This window comes from Brassica napus, unplaced genomic scaffold (assembly GCF_020379485.1).
Source record: "Brassica napus cultivar Da-Ae unplaced genomic scaffold, Da-Ae ScsIHWf_86;HRSCAF=154, whole genome shotgun sequence".
NCBI classification, from domain to species: Eukaryota; Viridiplantae; Streptophyta; class Magnoliopsida; order Brassicales; family Brassicaceae; genus Brassica; species Brassica napus.
This window is the reverse complement of record NW_026016909.1, coordinates 1-19,019: the sequence shown is the minus strand read 5'-3', so window position 1 is coordinate 19,019 and position 19,019 is coordinate 1. Positions and strand designations below refer to the sequence as shown.

General features: G+C 39.0%; 3 protein-coding genes and 1 pseudogene across 3 annotated transcripts; 1 reads left to right on the top strand and 3 right to left on the bottom strand.

The window, feature by feature from the left end:
* On the top strand, window positions 1-6,187 carry LOC125606382 (annotated as a pseudogene).
* A 2,727-nt stretch (window positions 6,188-8,914) lies between these two features.
* On the bottom strand, window positions 8,915-12,431 carry LOC125606381. The gene is made up of 5 exons (XM_048775437.1): window positions 11,538-12,431; window positions 11,078-11,344; window positions 10,607-10,979; window positions 10,142-10,341; window positions 8,915-9,991 (listed from the first exon to the last, which is right to left on the bottom strand). Exons 1-5 carry the CDS (start codon window positions 12,429-12,431, stop codon window positions 8,915-8,917), a joined length of 2,811 nt encoding a protein of 936 aa, XP_048631394.1.
* A 1,592-nt stretch (window positions 12,432-14,023) lies between these two features.
* On the bottom strand, window positions 14,024-14,629 carry LOC125606387. Its single transcript, XM_048775442.1, has one exon. It carries the CDS (start codon window positions 14,627-14,629, stop codon window positions 14,024-14,026), a length of 606 nt encoding a protein of 201 aa, XP_048631399.1.
* A 1,797-nt stretch (window positions 14,630-16,426) lies between these two features.
* Window positions 16,427-18,082, bottom strand: LOC106432724 (AT-hook motif nuclear-localized protein 11). Its single transcript, XM_013873564.3, is given in 6 exon segments — window positions 16,427-16,798; window positions 16,876-17,037; window positions 17,124-17,255; window positions 17,336-17,403; window positions 17,651-17,776; window positions 17,779-18,082. Coding segments are annotated over 6 exon segments (1,020 nt in total). The 3' UTR covers window positions 16,427-16,570.
* Between the last annotated feature and the right edge of the window lie 937 nt (window positions 18,083-19,019).

Here is a 19,019-nt window from a genome sequence, read left to right as displayed (position 1 = left end):
ATGGTCAATGTATCTAGTTTTGAGACAAGTCATGTTTCATTCAGAAGTCCCACAGTCGGAGATGAAGAAGGGAAAATCGAAGAGAAGGCAAAGACCGTACCTTTCTACAAACTGTTTTCTTTCTCGGATGTTACCGATGTGTTGTTGATGATCGTTGGTTTCGGTCGGAGCTATCGGAAACGGTCTTGGTTTTCCGTTGATGACATTGTTGTTTGGTGATCTTATTGATACGATTGGTCAAAACCTATTCACAAACGACTTGTCGAGTTAATCTCCAAGGTTAGATATAGATGCCCAAAGGAAACGATCTTTCAAGTTTACTTGGTATGTTTACTTTATTTTTTTTGGTTTTCTTCGTTTTTAGATTTGTTTGAAATTTGTCTACCTTGGACTTGGGACATTTGTAGCCGCCTTTCTTCGTAAGTAATACTCTCTGATTCAATTAAATATTGTTTAATACAATGTAAACATTTTCAATGTAAGATTTGACATAAATACATTAACTTAACCTCAAGTGAGAATTAATAAAAGATAGAAAATATCATGCTATTAATTAATTTATGTAGAACAACAAACAGAACTACTGTATACACACATTTTTTTTTTTTGTTTCTTGTCAAGGAAGAAAGCAATTTCGTTTTATGTTTTCCCGTGTTCTAGAGGTGTCTTGTTGGGTGATTACGGGAGAAAGACAAGCTGCAAGGATAAGAAGTTTATATCTGAAGACAATTCTAAGACAAGACATTGTATTCTTCGATGTCGAAACAAACACAGGAGAAGTTGTTGGTCGTATGTCAGGTGATACTGTTCTTATACTAGATGCTATGGTGAAAAGGTAAACAAACGAAAAATATCCAGAAAATAGATGTTATTGTATACATACATTGAAATATATGAAGTGGTCAAATTTTTCTCAGGTTGGGAAGTTTATACAGTTGCTTGCAACTTTCTTGGCTGGATATGCTTTAGCGTTTGTGAAAGGATGGTTACTTACACTTTATGTTAGCCTCAATTCCTCTCCTAGCTATGGCTGGTGCAGCTACATCGATTATTTCCACTAAAGCTTCTTCTCAACAACAAGCTGCTTATGCCAAAGCATCAACTATTGTCGAACAAACTTGCGGGTCTATTCGAACCGTAAAAATACTTCTTTCCCTCCTTTATTGTTGACTTATCATAAATATATAGAAGTTTGAAACATAACCATGTTATTGCATGATTCCAACAGGTTGCTTCATTCACGAGAGAGAAGCAGGCGATTAGTAGCTACAAAGAGTTGATAAACTTGGCCTATGAGTCGACTGTCAACCAAGGTTTCTCTACGGGTTTAGGTTGGGAGTAATGTTCTTGTGTTCTTTTGTAGCTATGCTTTGGCTATATGGTTTGGTGGAGAGATGATACTCAGAAAAGGTATACAGGTGGTGCAGTGATTAATGTAATGGTCATTGTGGTCACAAGTTCGATGTGAGTAGAACATATCTTCCTTAGTCTCAAAACAGTTAAAACAATTACATTGTAATTTTTTTAGGGACAACTTCCCACTTCTGAATTAAGTAATCTCACATCAGAAGCGAGAAGAGATTTAAGTAATGTATATAAGCGAGATGAACCAATTCACTTATTGCCAATTGGTTTTGAGTTGGAAACCAATCTAACTGTTTTTTTTTCTTTTTTCTTTGGATAGGTCTCTAGGGCAAGCAGCACCATGTCTAACCTCATTTGCAGCAGGTCAAGCTGCAGCTTATAAAATGTTTGAAACGATAAAAAGAAAGCCGGTAATTGATTGTTTTGACCAAAACGGGAAGGTTTTAGAAGATATACAAGGAAAAATAGAGCTGAGAGATGTGTTTTTAGTTACCCTGCAAGGCCTAGAGAAGAGGTCTTTAGAGGATTCTCTCTGATGATCTCAAGTGGCACAACCACTGCTTTGGTAGGAGAAAGCGGGAGCGGGAAATCTACTGTGATCATTTAATAGAAAGGTTCTATGATCCGAATTCCGGCCAAGTGCTTATTGATGGTGTTGACTTGAAGGAGTTTCAGCTGAAATGGATTAGAGGAAAGATTGGATTGGTTAGTCAGGAACCGGTTCTGTTTTCTTCAAGTATAATGGAGAATATTGGGTACGGAAAGTCGGAGCGACTGTCCAAGAGATTGAAGCAGCTGCGAAGCTAGCAACGCGGCTAAGTTTATCGATAAGTTTGCCTCGGGGTTTAGAGACAATGGTAGGTGAACATGGAACTCAGCTCTCAGGAGGACAGAAACAGAGGATTGCAATCGCTAGGGCCATACTTAAAGATCCTAGATTTTGCTGTTAGATGAAGCGACAAGCGCTCTTGATGCAGAATCCGAACGAGTGGTTCAAGAAGCTTTAGATAGGGTGATGGCTAACCGGACTACTGTGATTGTCGCACATCGGTTAAGCACGGTGAGAAATGCTGATGTGATTGCTGTTCTTCACCGTGGACAGATAGTTTGAAGAAGGTACATGATACACATTGTTACTTAAGGATATATATATTCTTTTGGAAATAAAATTGTTTAGCTTTTGTTTTACTTTTATTACATTTTACATTTAAGGTTCACATTTGGAGCTACTCAAGGATCATGAAGGGGTTTATTCACAACTTATACGGCTACAAGAGATAAACACGGAATCAAAACGATTAGAGATTTCAAATGGACAGCAAGACGGATCTATCAGGAATGGAGGAAACAGTGGCAGTAGGATGCATGGTGATGATGATGATGAATTTGTTTCCGCTCTTGTCTTACTTGCAGGACAAGAAAACACTGAAATGCCTAAAGATATGCCCAAAGATGTGTCAATTACTCGAATTGCTGCTCTTAACAAACCGGAGGCTCTGATTCTTACACTTGGAACCATAGTATGTGCACTTGACGGCGCTATATTCCCCATCTCTTGGACTCTTCTTTGCTAAAGTTATCATGGCTTTCTTCCAACCGCCTCATGAGCTGAGGAGCGATTCGAGATACTGGTCGATAATATTTGTTGCTTCTTGGTGTACTCTCTTTGGTAGTGTATCCAACACATATGTGTCCTTGTTTGCTGTAGCTGGAGGGAGACTGATTCGTAGGATACGATCAATGTGTTTTGAGAAAGTTGTTCACATGGAGGTTGGGTGGTTTGATGAGCTCGAGAACTCGAGTGGTGCCATTGGAGCAAGGCTCTCTGCTGATGCAGCCTTGATCAGGACACTTGTGGGCGACTCGTTGGCTCTAACTATCAAGAACGTTGCAACCGCCGTGGTGGGAATAATCATAGCTTTTGTGATTAGCTGGGAGTTAGCTGTTATTATCTTAGTACCGATTCCTTTAACTGGAATCAATCATTACGTTCAGATTAAGTTCATGAAAGGCTTCAGTGCAGACGCAAAGTTGGTTCTTTTTCATTAAATAGGTTTAGGGTTTGTTACTTTTTCAACAAGAACTGAAATAAATTGTTTGTAGACAAAGTACGAGGAGGCGAGTCAAGTGGCGAGTGATGCGGTTGGGAGTATAAGAACGGTTGCGTCTTTCTGTGCGGAGGAAAAGTGATAGAGATGTATAAGAAACGATGTGAAGATTCGATCAAATCGGGGATGAAGCAAGGACTAGTCGCAGGATTAGGGTTTGGTCTCTCCTTCTTCGTTCTTTACTCTGTCTACGCTGCTTGTTTCTACGCAGGTGCTAGATTGGTAAAAGACGGAAGGACAACTTACAACGGTGTTTTTGAGGTTTTGTCTTCGTTCTTTTTCTCCGGAAATCTATAGTAGACATTAGTGTTCGGGTTCGGTCTGGATTTCGGGTTTTGCTTTCAGCCTCCTAGGCACCATTTGGATTTTATATATGTTTAGGTCAGGTTTTAAACACACTTTGGTTTCAAATATATTTTATAACTAGATGTTTCACCGCGTTCATCCGGGCATAAGTATTTTATAATTACTTATTAATACATACATTACTAATTAAAAAAAAATATAGTGATAATTAAACCAATATAATATATATATATAGTGATACATAATTATTTATGTTTTCATTTGAATTTTTTTACATATTATATTTTTTTGAAAATTTCTTTGTACAATAATTTATTATTAATAAATAAATCTTAGAAATCACTTAATATTCTCTTTTCAATTATATAAATTATGAATTTTACTTGATTAATATTTAGTTATGTGTTTTTTTTTAATTTTACCAATTTTAAAGATATTTTTGGATAACACAATATATATAAAGGAACTATCTCTTTTTTTAATATGTTTTTAGATTTTGGATAATTTTTATTATTATTAATTTTAATCACTTATTTAATTAAATAAATTATTATTTTTTATTATTTTTTGGCTAATTTATATATTTTATTCTTTAAAGGTATAAACGAAATTAACGTATGTAACTTTTACCGAAGCTCGAATGCGAAAAAATCACTTCACAAATAATAGTATAGATAGATATATAGATATATCCAAGACACATTTTAGAGCATAATCTATTTCTAGTTTGGTTAATTTTAATTATGTTCAGATAATTTTAGATGGCATAACAAAATAAACACAAAATTGAATATCTGAGATACTTATTTAGTTCTTGAATACAATTTGGATACTAACTCAAATTTTTATGTCAGTTTTTTTTGGGTTATTCGAATTTTAAATATTTTGGGTTCGGTTAATAAATAATAACACTTAGGGCAAATGTATGTTTTACACAACTCTACTTGATCAATTCGAGTATTTTTACAGTTTGGACATGTTTTTTTTGTTCGGATTCGGTTCGGATATTAGATTACTGTTTTTTATTGCCTAGACCTGCTAGAAGAGGCTAAATGTTTTTCTATTGGATGGGTTTGCGCCAGGTTTTCTTAACATTGACGGTGACAACAATTGGGATTTCTGGGGTGAGTTCTTCCGCTCCTGATTCAAGCAAAGCTAAGAGTGCTGCTGCTTCGATCTTCAGAATCATCGATAGGAAATCGAAGATAGACACGAGAGATGAATCAGGGATGGTGTTGGAGAACGTAAAGGGAGATATCGAGTTTTGTCACATAAGCTTTGCTTACCAAACTAGACCTGATATTCAGATTTTTCGTGACCTTTGTTTCTTCATTCGTGCCGGAAAGGTAACATTTTGTATACAAATTATAAAACTTATAAATCTTAAGTGATATATATGTAGAAAATGGACTAATCTACCTATAGTCAATTTGTTTGAAATATATCTGACTTAATAATAAACTGATGCTTCTTTCAAACTTTACATGTTTACTTTTCTAATTCTTGTGCTTATTTCAGACTGTTGCTTTGGTCGGAGAAAGTGGATCAGGTAAGTCTACGGTGATATCGCTGTTACAGAGGTTTTACGATCCGGATTCGGGTCATATCACTTTGGACGGAGTTGAGCTCAAGAAGCTGCAACTGAAATGGCTGAGACAACAAATGGGGCTTGTAGGGCAAGAACCTGTACTGTTCAACGACACAATACGAGCCAACATTGCTTATGGAAAGGGAGGAGAAGAAGCAACCGAGGCTGAGATCGTAGCTGCTTCTGAGCTCTCTAATGCTCATAAATTCATCTCTAGTATACAAAAGGTGACTGAAACAAGATCTTTTGATATTTATATTATTACTTGTGTTGCAAGTAAAAACTCTTTCATGTTTGGTTTTAGGGTTACGATACTGTGGTCGGTGAGAGAGGGATACAGTTGTCAGGAGGACAGAAGCAACGCGTGGCGATTGCACGTGCCATCGTGAAAGAACCGAAGATCTTATTACTGGACGAAGCGACGAGCGCGTTGGACGCAGAATCGGAGCGTGTGGTTCAGGACGCACTTGACCGGGTGATGGTGAACCGGACCACGATCGTGGTGGCTCACAGGCTTTCGACGATCAAGAATGCTGACATCATTGCCGTAGTGGAGAACGGTATGATCGTTGAGAAAGGGACGCACGAGACGTTGATGAATATCGAAGGTGGTGTTTATGCTTCCCTCGTTCAACCTCACATGAGTGCTTTCTAGGGACGTTAATACGGGCTCAACCCCACAGGGTTAGCCCTAATCCGTGCTAACTCGGTGAAATGCCCTAACCCTTATTTATGTAACAGTGTTTAAAAAAGGCTGGTCCTAATAGGTCTAGGGTTTAAATCTTAACTTTTTAATTTTGATTGACAAAATTATTATAAATATATACTGAAATTTTAAATTTGTTAGATAATGCAAAATATATTTTTTCCGTCAAAATTTCAAAAAAAAATCAAATTTTTCTGCCAAAACGGAAAATCAAGTTTTAGCTAAAACAGAAAATCGAGCCAAAAACTAAAAATCGAGTTTTTTCCCACAACTAAGAATCAAATTTTTCCGCCAAAAACGAAAACTGAATTAAGAAAACTGAGTTTTCCCGCCAAAAACTAAAATCGAGTATTCCAGCCAAAACCACAAAATCAAGTTTTTCCGCCAAAACAGGAAAATTGAATTTTCAAGCCAAAACCACAAAACCGAGTTTTCCGTCAAAAAGTGAAAAATGAATTTTTCCGCCAAAACCACAAAATCAAATTTCCCGCCAAAACCGAAAAAACTCAATTTTAAGTTATGGCGGGAAAATCGATCTTTTGTTTTTGGCGGGAAAAACTCGGGTTTGTGGTTTTAACGGGAAAACTCATTTTCCGGTTTTGGCGAGAAAAAAAATCAATTTTTCGGTTTGACGGAAAAAATTGGGTTTGTGATTTTGGCGGAAAAACTTGTTTTTGGTTTTGGTGAGAAAATTTGATTTTGTGGTTTTGGCGGGAAACTCGATTTTGCAGTTTTGGCGAAACTTGATTTTCCGGTTTTGGCGAAAAACTCGATTTTGTGGTTTTTGTGGAAAAACTCAAATTAGGTTTTGGCGGAAAAAACAGAATTTTTGTTTTTGACGGAAAAACTTTATTCTTAGTTGTGGGGCAAAAACTCGATTTTGCGATTTTGGCAGGAAAACTTGATTTCGAAGCTCAACAAATTGAAGGAAAGAATCATATCATATCTTAATTTTTCTAATTTTATCTTTAAAATTTAAGAACAAAATAAATGAAATATTTTTTTTCAGTTAAATTGACTAACCCTGGTACAAACCCTAACCCTTGATTATAACAAAGTTAAAATATGGCTGAGTTAAAATAGGGTTGGGCTTATAATAAACAAAAGATGGTTGGACCATAACCCTATGGTTAACATCCCTATCCCTAGTGCTTTCTAATTGATACAATCATACAACGCCGTATTTTTCATAATAAACAAAAGATAGAAATTAAAGACACGAACGTTTCTAACAAAATGTTTTTTTTCTCCGAACAAAATGTTTTGTATGAAGAATTATTCATTGTTTGTTTGGCTGAAAATAAAGATTTTTGTAAGGATTTGAATCCACATTCGTGCTTTAGAATTACAACTAGATCACGACCCGCGCAACCGCACAGGTTTTTGTTTTCATTTATTTTTATATAAATATTTTGTTTTCAATTCTAAAATGGGATATATTATAATATATATGTGTCTATCAATTTTTAAACATAATAATAATTTTACTGTATATTTTTTTTCGTTGAATAGATTGTTTCAAACTTTCACATGTATTTGTATCTTCTTCTATATATATATTTTCGAATTATTATTTTATTATTAAAATCATAACTATATATATAAAGATTATTAAATATTGTTTTATTGTCATATTCAAAGATATTGTAACATTTCACAAATTTAGAAAGTTTTAAAAAATTAAGCTTTTCGCTTCATAGATTAATATTATCAAGTAAATAATTAAATATTTAGTTTTTGTTTAATTTTTAAAATACACTATATATTTTAAAATTTGTTTTCATTGGTTTAAGGTAGTAAAGATTAATCATTGTTAGATAATATTATTTTTGTTATTTAAAAAAAGATCTTTATAATTTTAAAAGTTAACATCGACAAATATTTAAATATTTAGCATATAGAGGTATAGTATTACAACATTAAATTATATCTATTTAATTTATACTATATATAAATCCAATGAATCATCTATTGTTTAAATCCAATTATTGATAGCCCAATAAAAATTTATGGTAAGTCCAAAATTTAAATGATAAGATTAGATATTAAATAAAACATGACTTTCTAGGAATAGGTCTATTAGGTCCATTTTAAAAAAAAATCACACATGAATCAAGGTTGTGACTTCTATTTTAATATATAAGATGAATCAAACGTATCTTTCATTCGATACTACAAAAGAGTCTCACGATAACAACTTAATAGAGATCACGAGAGTATAATGAGTAAAATACAACTCTTTAGTATTTTCCTTGATCTTTCTCTTTCTCGTTATTGTCTTTGTATTCAGATGATTAGAAAAGCTTTAACCACCTCTTCTATTTATAGTACTTGGATTTTCTTATTCTCAATTGTGTTAACAAAATTTTCAACCGACGTTTGATCAGAAGAGTAAACTAGCTGATTTGTTTTCTTTTGCTTTGACGCATGATTTCCCTATTAGGCTGGACATTGTGTAGGAAATGATGAGTTAGGCCCATATTCACACAATTTTTATAAGGTCAAATTTATCCTTGAGCTATTCTCAGAGTCAGTGATAGATCACAGAAACAATTTGTATAAGGGGCAAAAATTAAAATCACTAGATAAAATACCAAAATATAGTCATGAAACAGGACAACGAATTATAATTTTTTTAGTCTCTTAAAATTTTGTCAAAACATTTGAAGTATAGGGGGCATAAAGCAATATAGCAACAGGGGCATATCTTAAATTTGTTATAAAATTAGATTAATTTTAAAAATTCTATGGTTGGCAACTGCCCCACCCTAAGCCTATGTGTTTCCACCCCTGCTATTCTTTTTTTTGGTCAACAGCTTTTTCATTCAAACCATTAAAAGCTTACACATTGTTTTGCAACATAAGGGAAGCAAGAGCAGTCTTTGCAAAGTTATCAGCTACAAAGTATGTTGTGCGCGGAATTAAAACAAAAGATAGAGATGTGAAGAGAGGAATGAGGTGACCAATATCGCATAGAAGTCCCGCTATCTCGTTCAACACCAACCCTGATCGCAGGGCGGAGATGAGGATGCTTGAGTCCAATAGAATCTGGAGACATGAAATCCCCTCTTTTGATGCTTCCTGCATCGCCTTCCGGATGGCTAGAGCCTCCGCTGTTAGTGCTGATCCGACGAGGCTGCGCGAATCAGCGCCTTGGATCTCCAAATGGGTCTTCTTATCCTGTATAAACCAACCAAAACCAGCACATTTAGACTCAGCATTCCAAGCCCCATCCACCGAACATGTCGGAACATCAGTCACAATCTTTTCTACATTGCTCCGCGAAGGGAGCTCATATGTTTCTGGTTTTGTCTTAGCAGATTCCCATTCTTTAGCATCTTGAACTGCTTTTGAAAGTGTCTCCTCCGCTGTGTACAGCTTATCCTCAAACAGTCTCTTGTTCCTTGCTGTCCAAAGGTTCCAAATGATCCAAGGGGACAGGGAGAACAACACAGACCTGACGGTGGGAGATTTAGGACCTTGGGGATAAGAGTCAACATTTGTTGTAGTGAGCCCAAAGGGAAAGCCTGAGCTTGGGGAGCCAGGGAGGAAGATAGGAGCTAGCTCCCATGTTCTTTGAGCAAAGGGACAGTGCATGAGAACATGTTCGACAGTTTCCAGCACCCCACAAACCTTACACGCAGGAGCAACTTCCATTCCACGTCTGATCAGAAGCTCCGCGACAGGTAGGGCGCTGTTCAGAGCTCTCCAAATGAAATGTTGGATCTTTCCTGGGGCGTCTAGTTTCCAGACATGTTTGATCCAATCAAAACTAAGCAGGTTCTGTCGATGTTCTATTAGATTGGACATCATATAACCAGACTTGGTGGTATAGTTACCTTTGCTCTCTCCTAACCACACCAATTTATCAGGTGGTTTTTGGGAACTGGGGATTAGCTGTCTGATAACTTCCTCATACTGAGGTCAATGGAACCACACCAGAGATAAGTTCCATTCATTCGAGTCCGGCAGTAGCAAGTGTTGGACTTTAAGGTGCTGGTTTGTCCTTGTTGGAGGTCCGATGGGCGTCATCGGTTTTGAGGTGGAAAGCCAAGGGCTGGACCATACGTTGATACTAGCTCCATCTCCCACCAAGTATCCCAAACCCTTCTCAAGAACTTCTTTCCCTGCCATTATCCCCGTCCAACCATGTGACGCAGCCTGTTTAGGGGTGCTCTCCATAAAGGAGCATTCGGAGAAATACTTTCCTTTCAGCACTTGGGACAGCAAAGCCTCGGGATTGTTCATGATGCGCCATCCCAATTTAGCTAGAAGGACATCATTGAACGTTTCAATATCCTTAAAGCCTAGCCCCCCCCCCCCCCCACACACATTTTGGCGTTGCCATTCGATCCCAAGAAACCCACGCCATCTTCCTTTTTTCAGGTGCACTATCCCACCAAAATCGTGTTAGGATCGATTGGATGCGCTTACTGAGTTGACTTAGGGATTTTGAAGCTTTGCATGGAGAAGTTGGGGAGTGTTGATAGAACTGTCTGTAGCATCACATGCTTTCCTGCACCAGATAGGAACTTCGTCGGCCATGCTTCGGAGCGTGGCGTATCTTGTCCACTAGTCCTGTAAAAACATCTCCCTTCTTGCGTCCAAAATTCTCAGGTAACCCTAGGTATTTGCCCATGCCACCTTCCTTATCTATACCAATAGAGGTTTTAACTCTACTCATGATCGACTCCGGCGTTTTCGAGGAGAAGGATATTGTTGACTTGTTCAGGTTTATACACTGCCCTGAGCAGTTCTCATATCTCTTTAGAATCCTCATTAGAGAGGTACAACTCTTCATATTGATACCACTGAAGAAGACTGTGTCATCAGCAAACAATAAATAGTTGATGAATGGGCTTCTTCGAGCCACTTGTAGTCCCTTAAGTCTCCCATTTTGTTGTTCCTTTAGGCACAGTCCCGTGAGTACCTCAGCACACAGAATGAACAGGTACGGGGACAGCGGGTCCCCTTGCCGTAGCCCTCTGTTCGGTTGGACTTTACCAAATGGCGCACCATTGATGAGGTATGCATACGAGACGGTGGAGACACATCCATCACCCAATTCACCCACACCGAGTCAAAGCCTAGCTGGTTGAGAATTTTGGCTAGGAAAGCCCATTCAATTATGTCGTACGCTTTGCTCATGTCGGTTTTGATCACCATGGAGCATCTCTTAGTGGCTTCGGAAACCATTAGATAGTGAAGGTTCTCGTGAGTGATAAGGATGTTGTCCGTAATAGCACGCCCCGGGACAAATGCTGATTGCTGCTGGACACGATGTGATCAAGGAACTTCTGGAGACACAGGGTTAGTATCTTTTCTATGATCTTATAGCGCACATTGCAGAGCGCTATGGGACGGAACTCTGAGGGGCTCTTCGCGCAAGGGACCTTAGGGAGTAGACAGATATGCGTTTCATTGAATGTTTTATCCATTTTCCAGTCAGGAAAAAGTCCCGCACCTCCCTACAGATGTCCTCCCCTATCACTTCCCAAAAAGAGTGATAGAACCCCGCCGAGAAACCGTCTGGCCCTGGCGCCTTATCAGTGTTGATGTGCTTCACTGCACAGAGAATCTCCGTATCTGTTGGGATCGCAGTGAGTGTTTGATTGGTCTCCGGGGAAATACGCCTTGAGATGGCTTCTTCAACAGCCTCCATTCCACCAGCGCCATTAGATGTAAAGAGTTTGGTATAGTAGTCTGCAGAGACTTTACCAATCTCTGCCTCCTCATGAAAAGGTATGCCAGCTTCATCTTCAATAGTGGTTAGGCGATTATAGGATCTCCTTCCTTTCGTTACAGTATGGAAGTAGGCGCTGTTCCTGCCTCCTCCTTGTAGCCACTGCACCCTACTTCTTTGACGCCAATACAATTCCTCCTCTTTGTATGCTTTGCTGAGGGCTAGGGAGAGCTCCCTAATGATCTCCGGAGATGGATCTCCACAGGAAAGATGCTCCTCCAATCTAGCCTGGAGATCAATAATAGCTTTTGCACTATTCTCCTTCTTGGTTTTAAACCATTTGATTAGTTCCTCACGGCAACGCTTGATCTTAGATTCCACCTGTTCAGGTACATTTCTGCCAGGCATCTTCATCACTTTGCGTGCCTCTGGCATATCCTTGATGCTTCGGTTGTACCTGAACAAGCGCCTCCTCTTAGGCTTGGATGTATCCAAGTAGGTTACCAGAGGTCTATGGTCAGAGCCCTCAAAACGGAGGTAATCACAGCGGCCAGCAGGGAACGTATCAAACCAAGCACAGTTTGCTAATACACGGTCCAACCTGGCTCGGATGAAGTGTGTACATCGTTGGCCCCTCCACGAAAGGGGGTTGTCTACATGCTTCACATCCCACATGCCATTTTCCGACACAAAGCTTCTGAAGGGTATAAAAGAACCTCACATCTCTCTGGTCCCCCTACCTTCTCCACATTATCTAAGATATCATTAAAGTCCCTGAAAGAAGCCAGGCAGTGTCTCTGTCTCGCCAAGTTGGGAAATGGATTCCCAAAACGCAGCTCTATTTTCCTGTTGAGGCATCCCAAATATAAAAGTGACATGAAACTCAGTATTCTTTACCTTCAGTTTAGTGTCAATGAAGTGTGGAGTCGCTACGAGTATACTGATGTCAATGTCTGCTTTCCAGAAGAGTGCCAAGCCTCCGCTGAGGCCTATTGGTGGGACTGTGAGGTGGTGATCATAGCGGAGACTCTGGAGCTCAGAAAGCACAAACTCATCTTGATTTTTGGTCTCCATAAGAAAGAGTATATCCGGGTTTAAGGTCTTTTTTATTTCCCGGATTCTTGGAACTGTCAAGTCACCTCCCAAACCTTGACAGTTCAAGCAGACAAGAGCTAAGGAATCAGGTTTTGCGGAGGCCGAAAATCCGCCCTTCGCTTCCTTGTTGCTGGGACATGCACCATTGTTGGGGGGTCTTGCGCCTGAGAGTCAGGTAAGTCTGCATTCCCACTCCTTTCCACACATAATTTCTTGCGAGGCGGGTTAGTGGAGCGAGCTGTCATCTGTTTCGAGAGGCGCGTATTTTGGAGAGGACTTCTATTCACTTTTGCTCTAGTTGTTTTATTTCCTTGAGCTGCTGGATTAGCAGTGGTTCCTCTCTTTGCCGGTGCTTTGCTTGCAGCTTTCTTTTACTTGAGGATGCTTGAGGAGTTTTGGTTTTAGTGCTTATAGGAGAACCAATTCGCAGTGCAGCAGGGACTCTCTGACCAGACACAGGGAGGTCCCCAGCCGGTGACTGGGTCTGTTGCTACCAGAACTTCCTTCATTAAGCTTATTGCGGAGGTCTCCTTGCTCATAGTTGACCTCAACATATTGCAGCCGTGCTATCAATGAGCTTGAGAGGCCTCCAGACCTCTGGGGTTCCTGTTGGGGACGCTCAATTCTCTCCAGTGCTGATCGTCACTCTGAGGAGTGGCTGTTAATCTCACCACGTTCCGGAATAGCCGGTAGTTCCATAGGCTCCCTGGCTGGGATCGGGGGAGGGGTCCTTGAGGACTGAGAATACTGAGGACGATCCCCATGAAGGTGGTAATCTCTCAAAGAATGGGTGGAGGAACGGTCTCTGAGCTCTCTTCTCTCAAATGTAGGCCTCCTGTCCTGAGCTCTCCCTACAGGTCTTGAATCATAAGATGATTGGTGTTGCGCATAGTCATGGTAAGGTCTCCTTTCCGGATAACTTGGTCGAGAGGTAGTTGATCTTTGAGATACCGCATGATCATCCCTAGAATGGGAATCCGAGTTCCTCATTTGGCTCGACGGAGCTCGTCGGTGGTCCTGACGTCTTCGGTGCTCCTCTATGCTCCTCAGTGTATTCTGCTGACTTATTCCCAACGTGGGGTAGATGTTCTTGTCGAGACTGGTTTAGTAGGGGAATCATCCTCCTCATGGAAGAGAGAGTAGCAGTAGAAACAGTGTTTCTGCAGATTTTCTTACTCCAAGTCCACATTGAAGACTTCACCAGATTGAAGTTGGACCGGTAGCTGCATCTCCAGATTTTTGAGACAATCAATATCCACACGAACTCTGCCTTGGGGAATGTCCTCATCAATGTGGATACCAAGCTCTTCTCCAATAGTTTCTAGAACCTTGAAGGTCCAGAAGTGTAGGGACAGGCCGTGAATATTAATCCAGAATGGAGTACGCCTGGGGAAAGAGTTTGATACGATTGGCTCCCATCGTTGTAGAATGATCATCCATCTTTTGTAGTGGAAAGGTGCTCGCCTCATTACAGATAAAGGCATCTTCCGTCTCAATTTGACTTGGAACAAGTCTGGCCCTAGAGTTCTTCCTGTGACAGCGGTTTCGAGGTTCCAGAATTGGATTAGCCAGTCCAGGACCCACTGAGGTTTTTGGATCGATGGCTTGGTGACCCGACCTAAGAGAGTGAGCTTGTTGTCTTCAATGAGTTCCGAGTTGTCACTTGATGGGAGTAGGACAGGGGCTCTTCTACTTTGCGAAGAGGGTTTCCGTGTTGGGGTTCTAGATGCTTCAGGCACCCATTTTCCTTTTTCGGATCTTGAATACCGGTTTGACATGTTGATGTAGATTGCACGCTCCAGTTAGCTGGGTTAAGGATCCTCACTGCGAGGGTAACGACGAGGTGGTCGGTAGATACTGATTGTGGTAGCTTTCAATTACGAGGGAGGGTACTGTCCACCGGTCCTCAGCGATGAGGTAAAGAAGCTGGTAGGTTTTAGTTTATGAAGTTTTCGACGAACAAAGCTCCCAGATCTGCCATGAGTTTTTTTCCAGATCCCATTTTTACACTGTACAAAGAACCACCATAAAAGGGGAAATCGATTGACCCAAAATCCTCACGCCGTAAAGTGGATGCGGTGGTTGTCGGAGCTACAGGAGGAGGAGCTAAGGTGGAGAGCGGTGGAGATCGAACTAGATCTGAGAAATATGCTTGTCTGGGGAAATGGGCCTGGGAGAGATTTCAAAAAACGCGTGCATCTCACACGCTAGGGTTTTTCCGCCCCTGCTATTCTACATTTCATAATGTGTTAAAGCATTTAGGGATTGAACCTGCAGAGTCTCAGATCACACAATAGACTATAAATTTCAGATTAAACTAGGTGAATAATAAGAAAGAAGTAAACGGTAGTATTGTGACAAAAAAAAAGTAAACAGTAGTAAATTAATACAGTTGTAAATTCTGGAAAAAAAATACGCTAGACCCATGGTAGTTCACAGGAAATCATATATCAAACAATTATCAAGGTTTATTAAGAACAGTTCTAGAACTCAAATCACATCAAACAATTTTCGTTGGCGAGAGATAATCTATATCTAATTCGTAAAATCCTAAATTTCTTTGCAGATTCAATCAATTCAGACAAGAATTAAAATCATGTTTGATATGTTCACTAAATCAGTAAACCAAATTTATTTGCATATAGGTATTAAGCTCATCAAAATTAATTCATGCAATTAATAATGCTTTCGCATCTACTAATTATCTTAAGATCTAGATTTCAAATTGTCAATCCAAATCTAGCATTGAGAACAATCAAGATGAAGAATAAAAGATAAACCCTAACACTTCATTCTAACAATTCATTCGATCCTTTGAAAACCCTAAGTCCAACTGGTGATTTATTCAAACATGATCAACAAAACACAAATCATATTCTGAGCACATTTATCCAGAACCGAATAACGGGAATCGAACCAAACCAAAAAATTAGGGTTGATTCGGATTTAGGTCCTATCAATTATTCGATTGGGTCATATGTCAGTAAAACTATAAAAAAAAAACAAAATCAATGAGAAACCGAACCGAAATCCGAATGGGTACATGAATTTCTATAGTATAATTTATATTCTTATAAATTTTAACTATATTCAGTTTTAAAATAAATGGATAAGTTAAAAGTATTATTTATAAGCCGAAATACCTAAAAATGAATTATCACAATACTTTTTATTCAAAATATTCAATATTATCTGAATTATCCAATTTTTTAACAAAAACTCAAACGAAGTGATATTTAGTCTGAACACCCAAATTTCTGATACGATTTTTAATCCGAATTAACCGAAAAATTGGAACCAAATAGGATCCGCAATTACCTCAAATATTAGCAGGTTCCCAATTTGTTACCCGAACCGAAATAACCGAAACCGAACCAAAATTTTAAAATACCCGGATAGATGTAAACTTCTAGAACTGAAGGATCAAAGAATCGAAAAAAAAACGAACCGATAACCGAATGTCCATGGCTAGTTATTGGTATCATGCGTTCACTATGTGCGTGGATTTATATTTTTGTAGCGAAATAATAAACGTAAGTAGTTGATATATATGTATATTTTAACCCAAAAAAAGCGCAAAAAAAAACTCAATTAACCAAAAGCTCAAGAACCCAGCATGAATTCTGAAAATCACTAAAGACATTTTGTTCTCAGAGAAGTTAGCTTAAGTCTTTCTTCTTCTTAATCTCCTAGATTCAATGCTTATACACACAAATGGATCATCCACGCATTAGATCAATGTCCATATGGGCATGATGCATGTCCATTGATCTTGAACCTATTGACCACATCCCTGCAGGCGTCTGAACAAGGTTATGGCTTTGCTGACGAACATCAGGCGACGTTGCTGCTGTGTTATCGCCCAAAGCGTCAGTTTCTTGGACATCTTCATTTCGTTTTTTAATCTTCCCTTTAGGAATAGCCCAAATGAAGCTCCCAATGATAACCTATTAAGGAGACAACACACAAGTTTAGATAAAAATGATGTCTAAAGAAGTTTGATGATGTTTACAAGCAGGCTCACCTGAACTGAGCTTGCTGCTATTAGAGGGCCTCCAACTCCACCACCAATGACACGAAAATCCGGGCAAGCGAGTGAGACCGCTAGATTCACAGTGCGGTTTGGGTAGTCATTGTCAGTTGCGTTCGGATAAGAAGTTGACAGAGTTAAGAGCTCAAAACGACCCTATAGACCATAGAGTAAACACAACAACATGAGTAGTGTTCTTCTCTTGTAAATCATAATAAACTGTAAGGACAACAATATCAAACCTCGTATTTAATAGCTCCCTGTGATGGCGATGGCTGAAGAATAGTTGCAGTAGAGACTGCACCAGTAACGGATAAAACACAAATGGCTCTTGGACTTTGCTGTGAAAAGGACACAACCTTTGATGCAATGTCCTGACAAACAAGACAAGAATGTAGATTAAAGACTAATCTCAAGAAACCTTAAAAGAAGAGACTAGAGGAGAAGACTATACTTCACCAACGGAAACTGCGATTACGTGCGGGGTGAAGCTCATCCCGGACGATGAAGGCAGCGATCCACCTTAGAAGGCACAACATCAGGACGCAAAGTTAGTAAAAACATAGCTTAAGATAAAAGCCCTTAGAATAAAAGATTATTCAAATTTATAAAACTCTATATTGAAAAATTCTAAAGCTTATTTAGTCTAATAACTCTTCCCACCAGTTTTCAAAACCAATGTCCTCATAAACTAGTACAAGTCAATATAACCTCATTCCACCATTTACAGAGCCTTTCACATTAAATTTCATGAAGAGGGGTTTATTACCAATGGAACTAAGCCTTTGCTTCTTGCCGGAACAAGGAGGTCTTCCACGGCCACGTTTGTTAGAGTTTGGGGACATGGAGGAGGAGGAGGAGACTGAAGGAGACAATGCCAAGGAAACAGAACCGTCTGTCCGTATTTTCTAGGTCTTCCTCTCTTCCGCTTCACAAACGTCTCACCAGACGGAGGAAGTGCAACCGGCGTTGGAGAATCAACCTGAGAAGTCTCAACTGGTAAAGGAGGAGACACGAGTCCAGTGGAGCCGCCTCCTTGGTTTAGGTTTGGCACGAAAGGAGAGTTGGGATTGGAGAAATGTTGAAACCCTTGCAATCCATAAAACGACGCTTGGGTTTGTGGAGGAGCAGAACCAGGCATGCCTCTTTGGATATAGTAAGAACCCGACCCGGATAACGCCATTGCTTCTCTTTGATCCATTGCTTCTGCCAAAAGGATGCAAACTCGCTGGGGGACCTTATAAAGGTTTCGAACTTTATGGGCTAACTGGCTACAAAAGGGGGAAGGGAAAATATCTGATTCTTATATGAAAGGATAGAACAAAAAGCAGAATCTAAAGAGGCTTTTAAAGATATTATGACTTGGGGGGTTTCAACTGAAAAAAATTTCAAGCTTAACAACACACAAGCTTCTATTTTAACCTATAGGTTTTATGTAGCTAAGGTTGTTAGCTATTTAAGTTTTTTAAATGAAAAGGGTGGATTAAGGTTTCAGTTTTTTCTTGGTTTATTTCTGAAGAAGGGTTTAATTCTTTCTCTCTGTTCTCTTCTCTCTGTTGTTCTTTTTTTATTTACTGATTAAGTTTCGTTTTTTGAAGCTTGTTTAGTTGTGTCAATTTCTCTCTGTTTTAAGGAGTTTAAGTTTACCGTAGGTTTATTTTTGTTTAAGGTTGTTCTTTCTGGGTTTTCTAAGTTTTTCTAAGTTTCTTAAGTTAGCGTTGGTTGTTGTTTTGGTGTGTCAAGTTATTTTGTGGGTATGTGGTTTGAAGTTAGAATGTTTGTTATCTACTGAAACTTGCAACTAAAAATCTTCAAAGCTATCAATAACACCACAAGCTTCTATTAACCTTATAGTTTTATGTGCTTTAGGTATCAAGCTATTACATCCAAAAAGAGAAAAAGGGAAAAAACCAAGAAATAAGATTATAGAACCTTTTCTTCTACATAAACAACGGTTGAAGAAAGGGTTAATTACTTTCTCTCTCTCTCTCTCTCATCTCTCGTTCTTTTCTTTTTCTTTACTGAGGTGCAGCGGGAAACAGAAGAAAACAAAATACTAAGTGTATCAATCAGGGTCTCTCTCCCTTATTGAGAGTTGAAAGCATTACCGTAGATACACACAATTGATGTCTGACTTG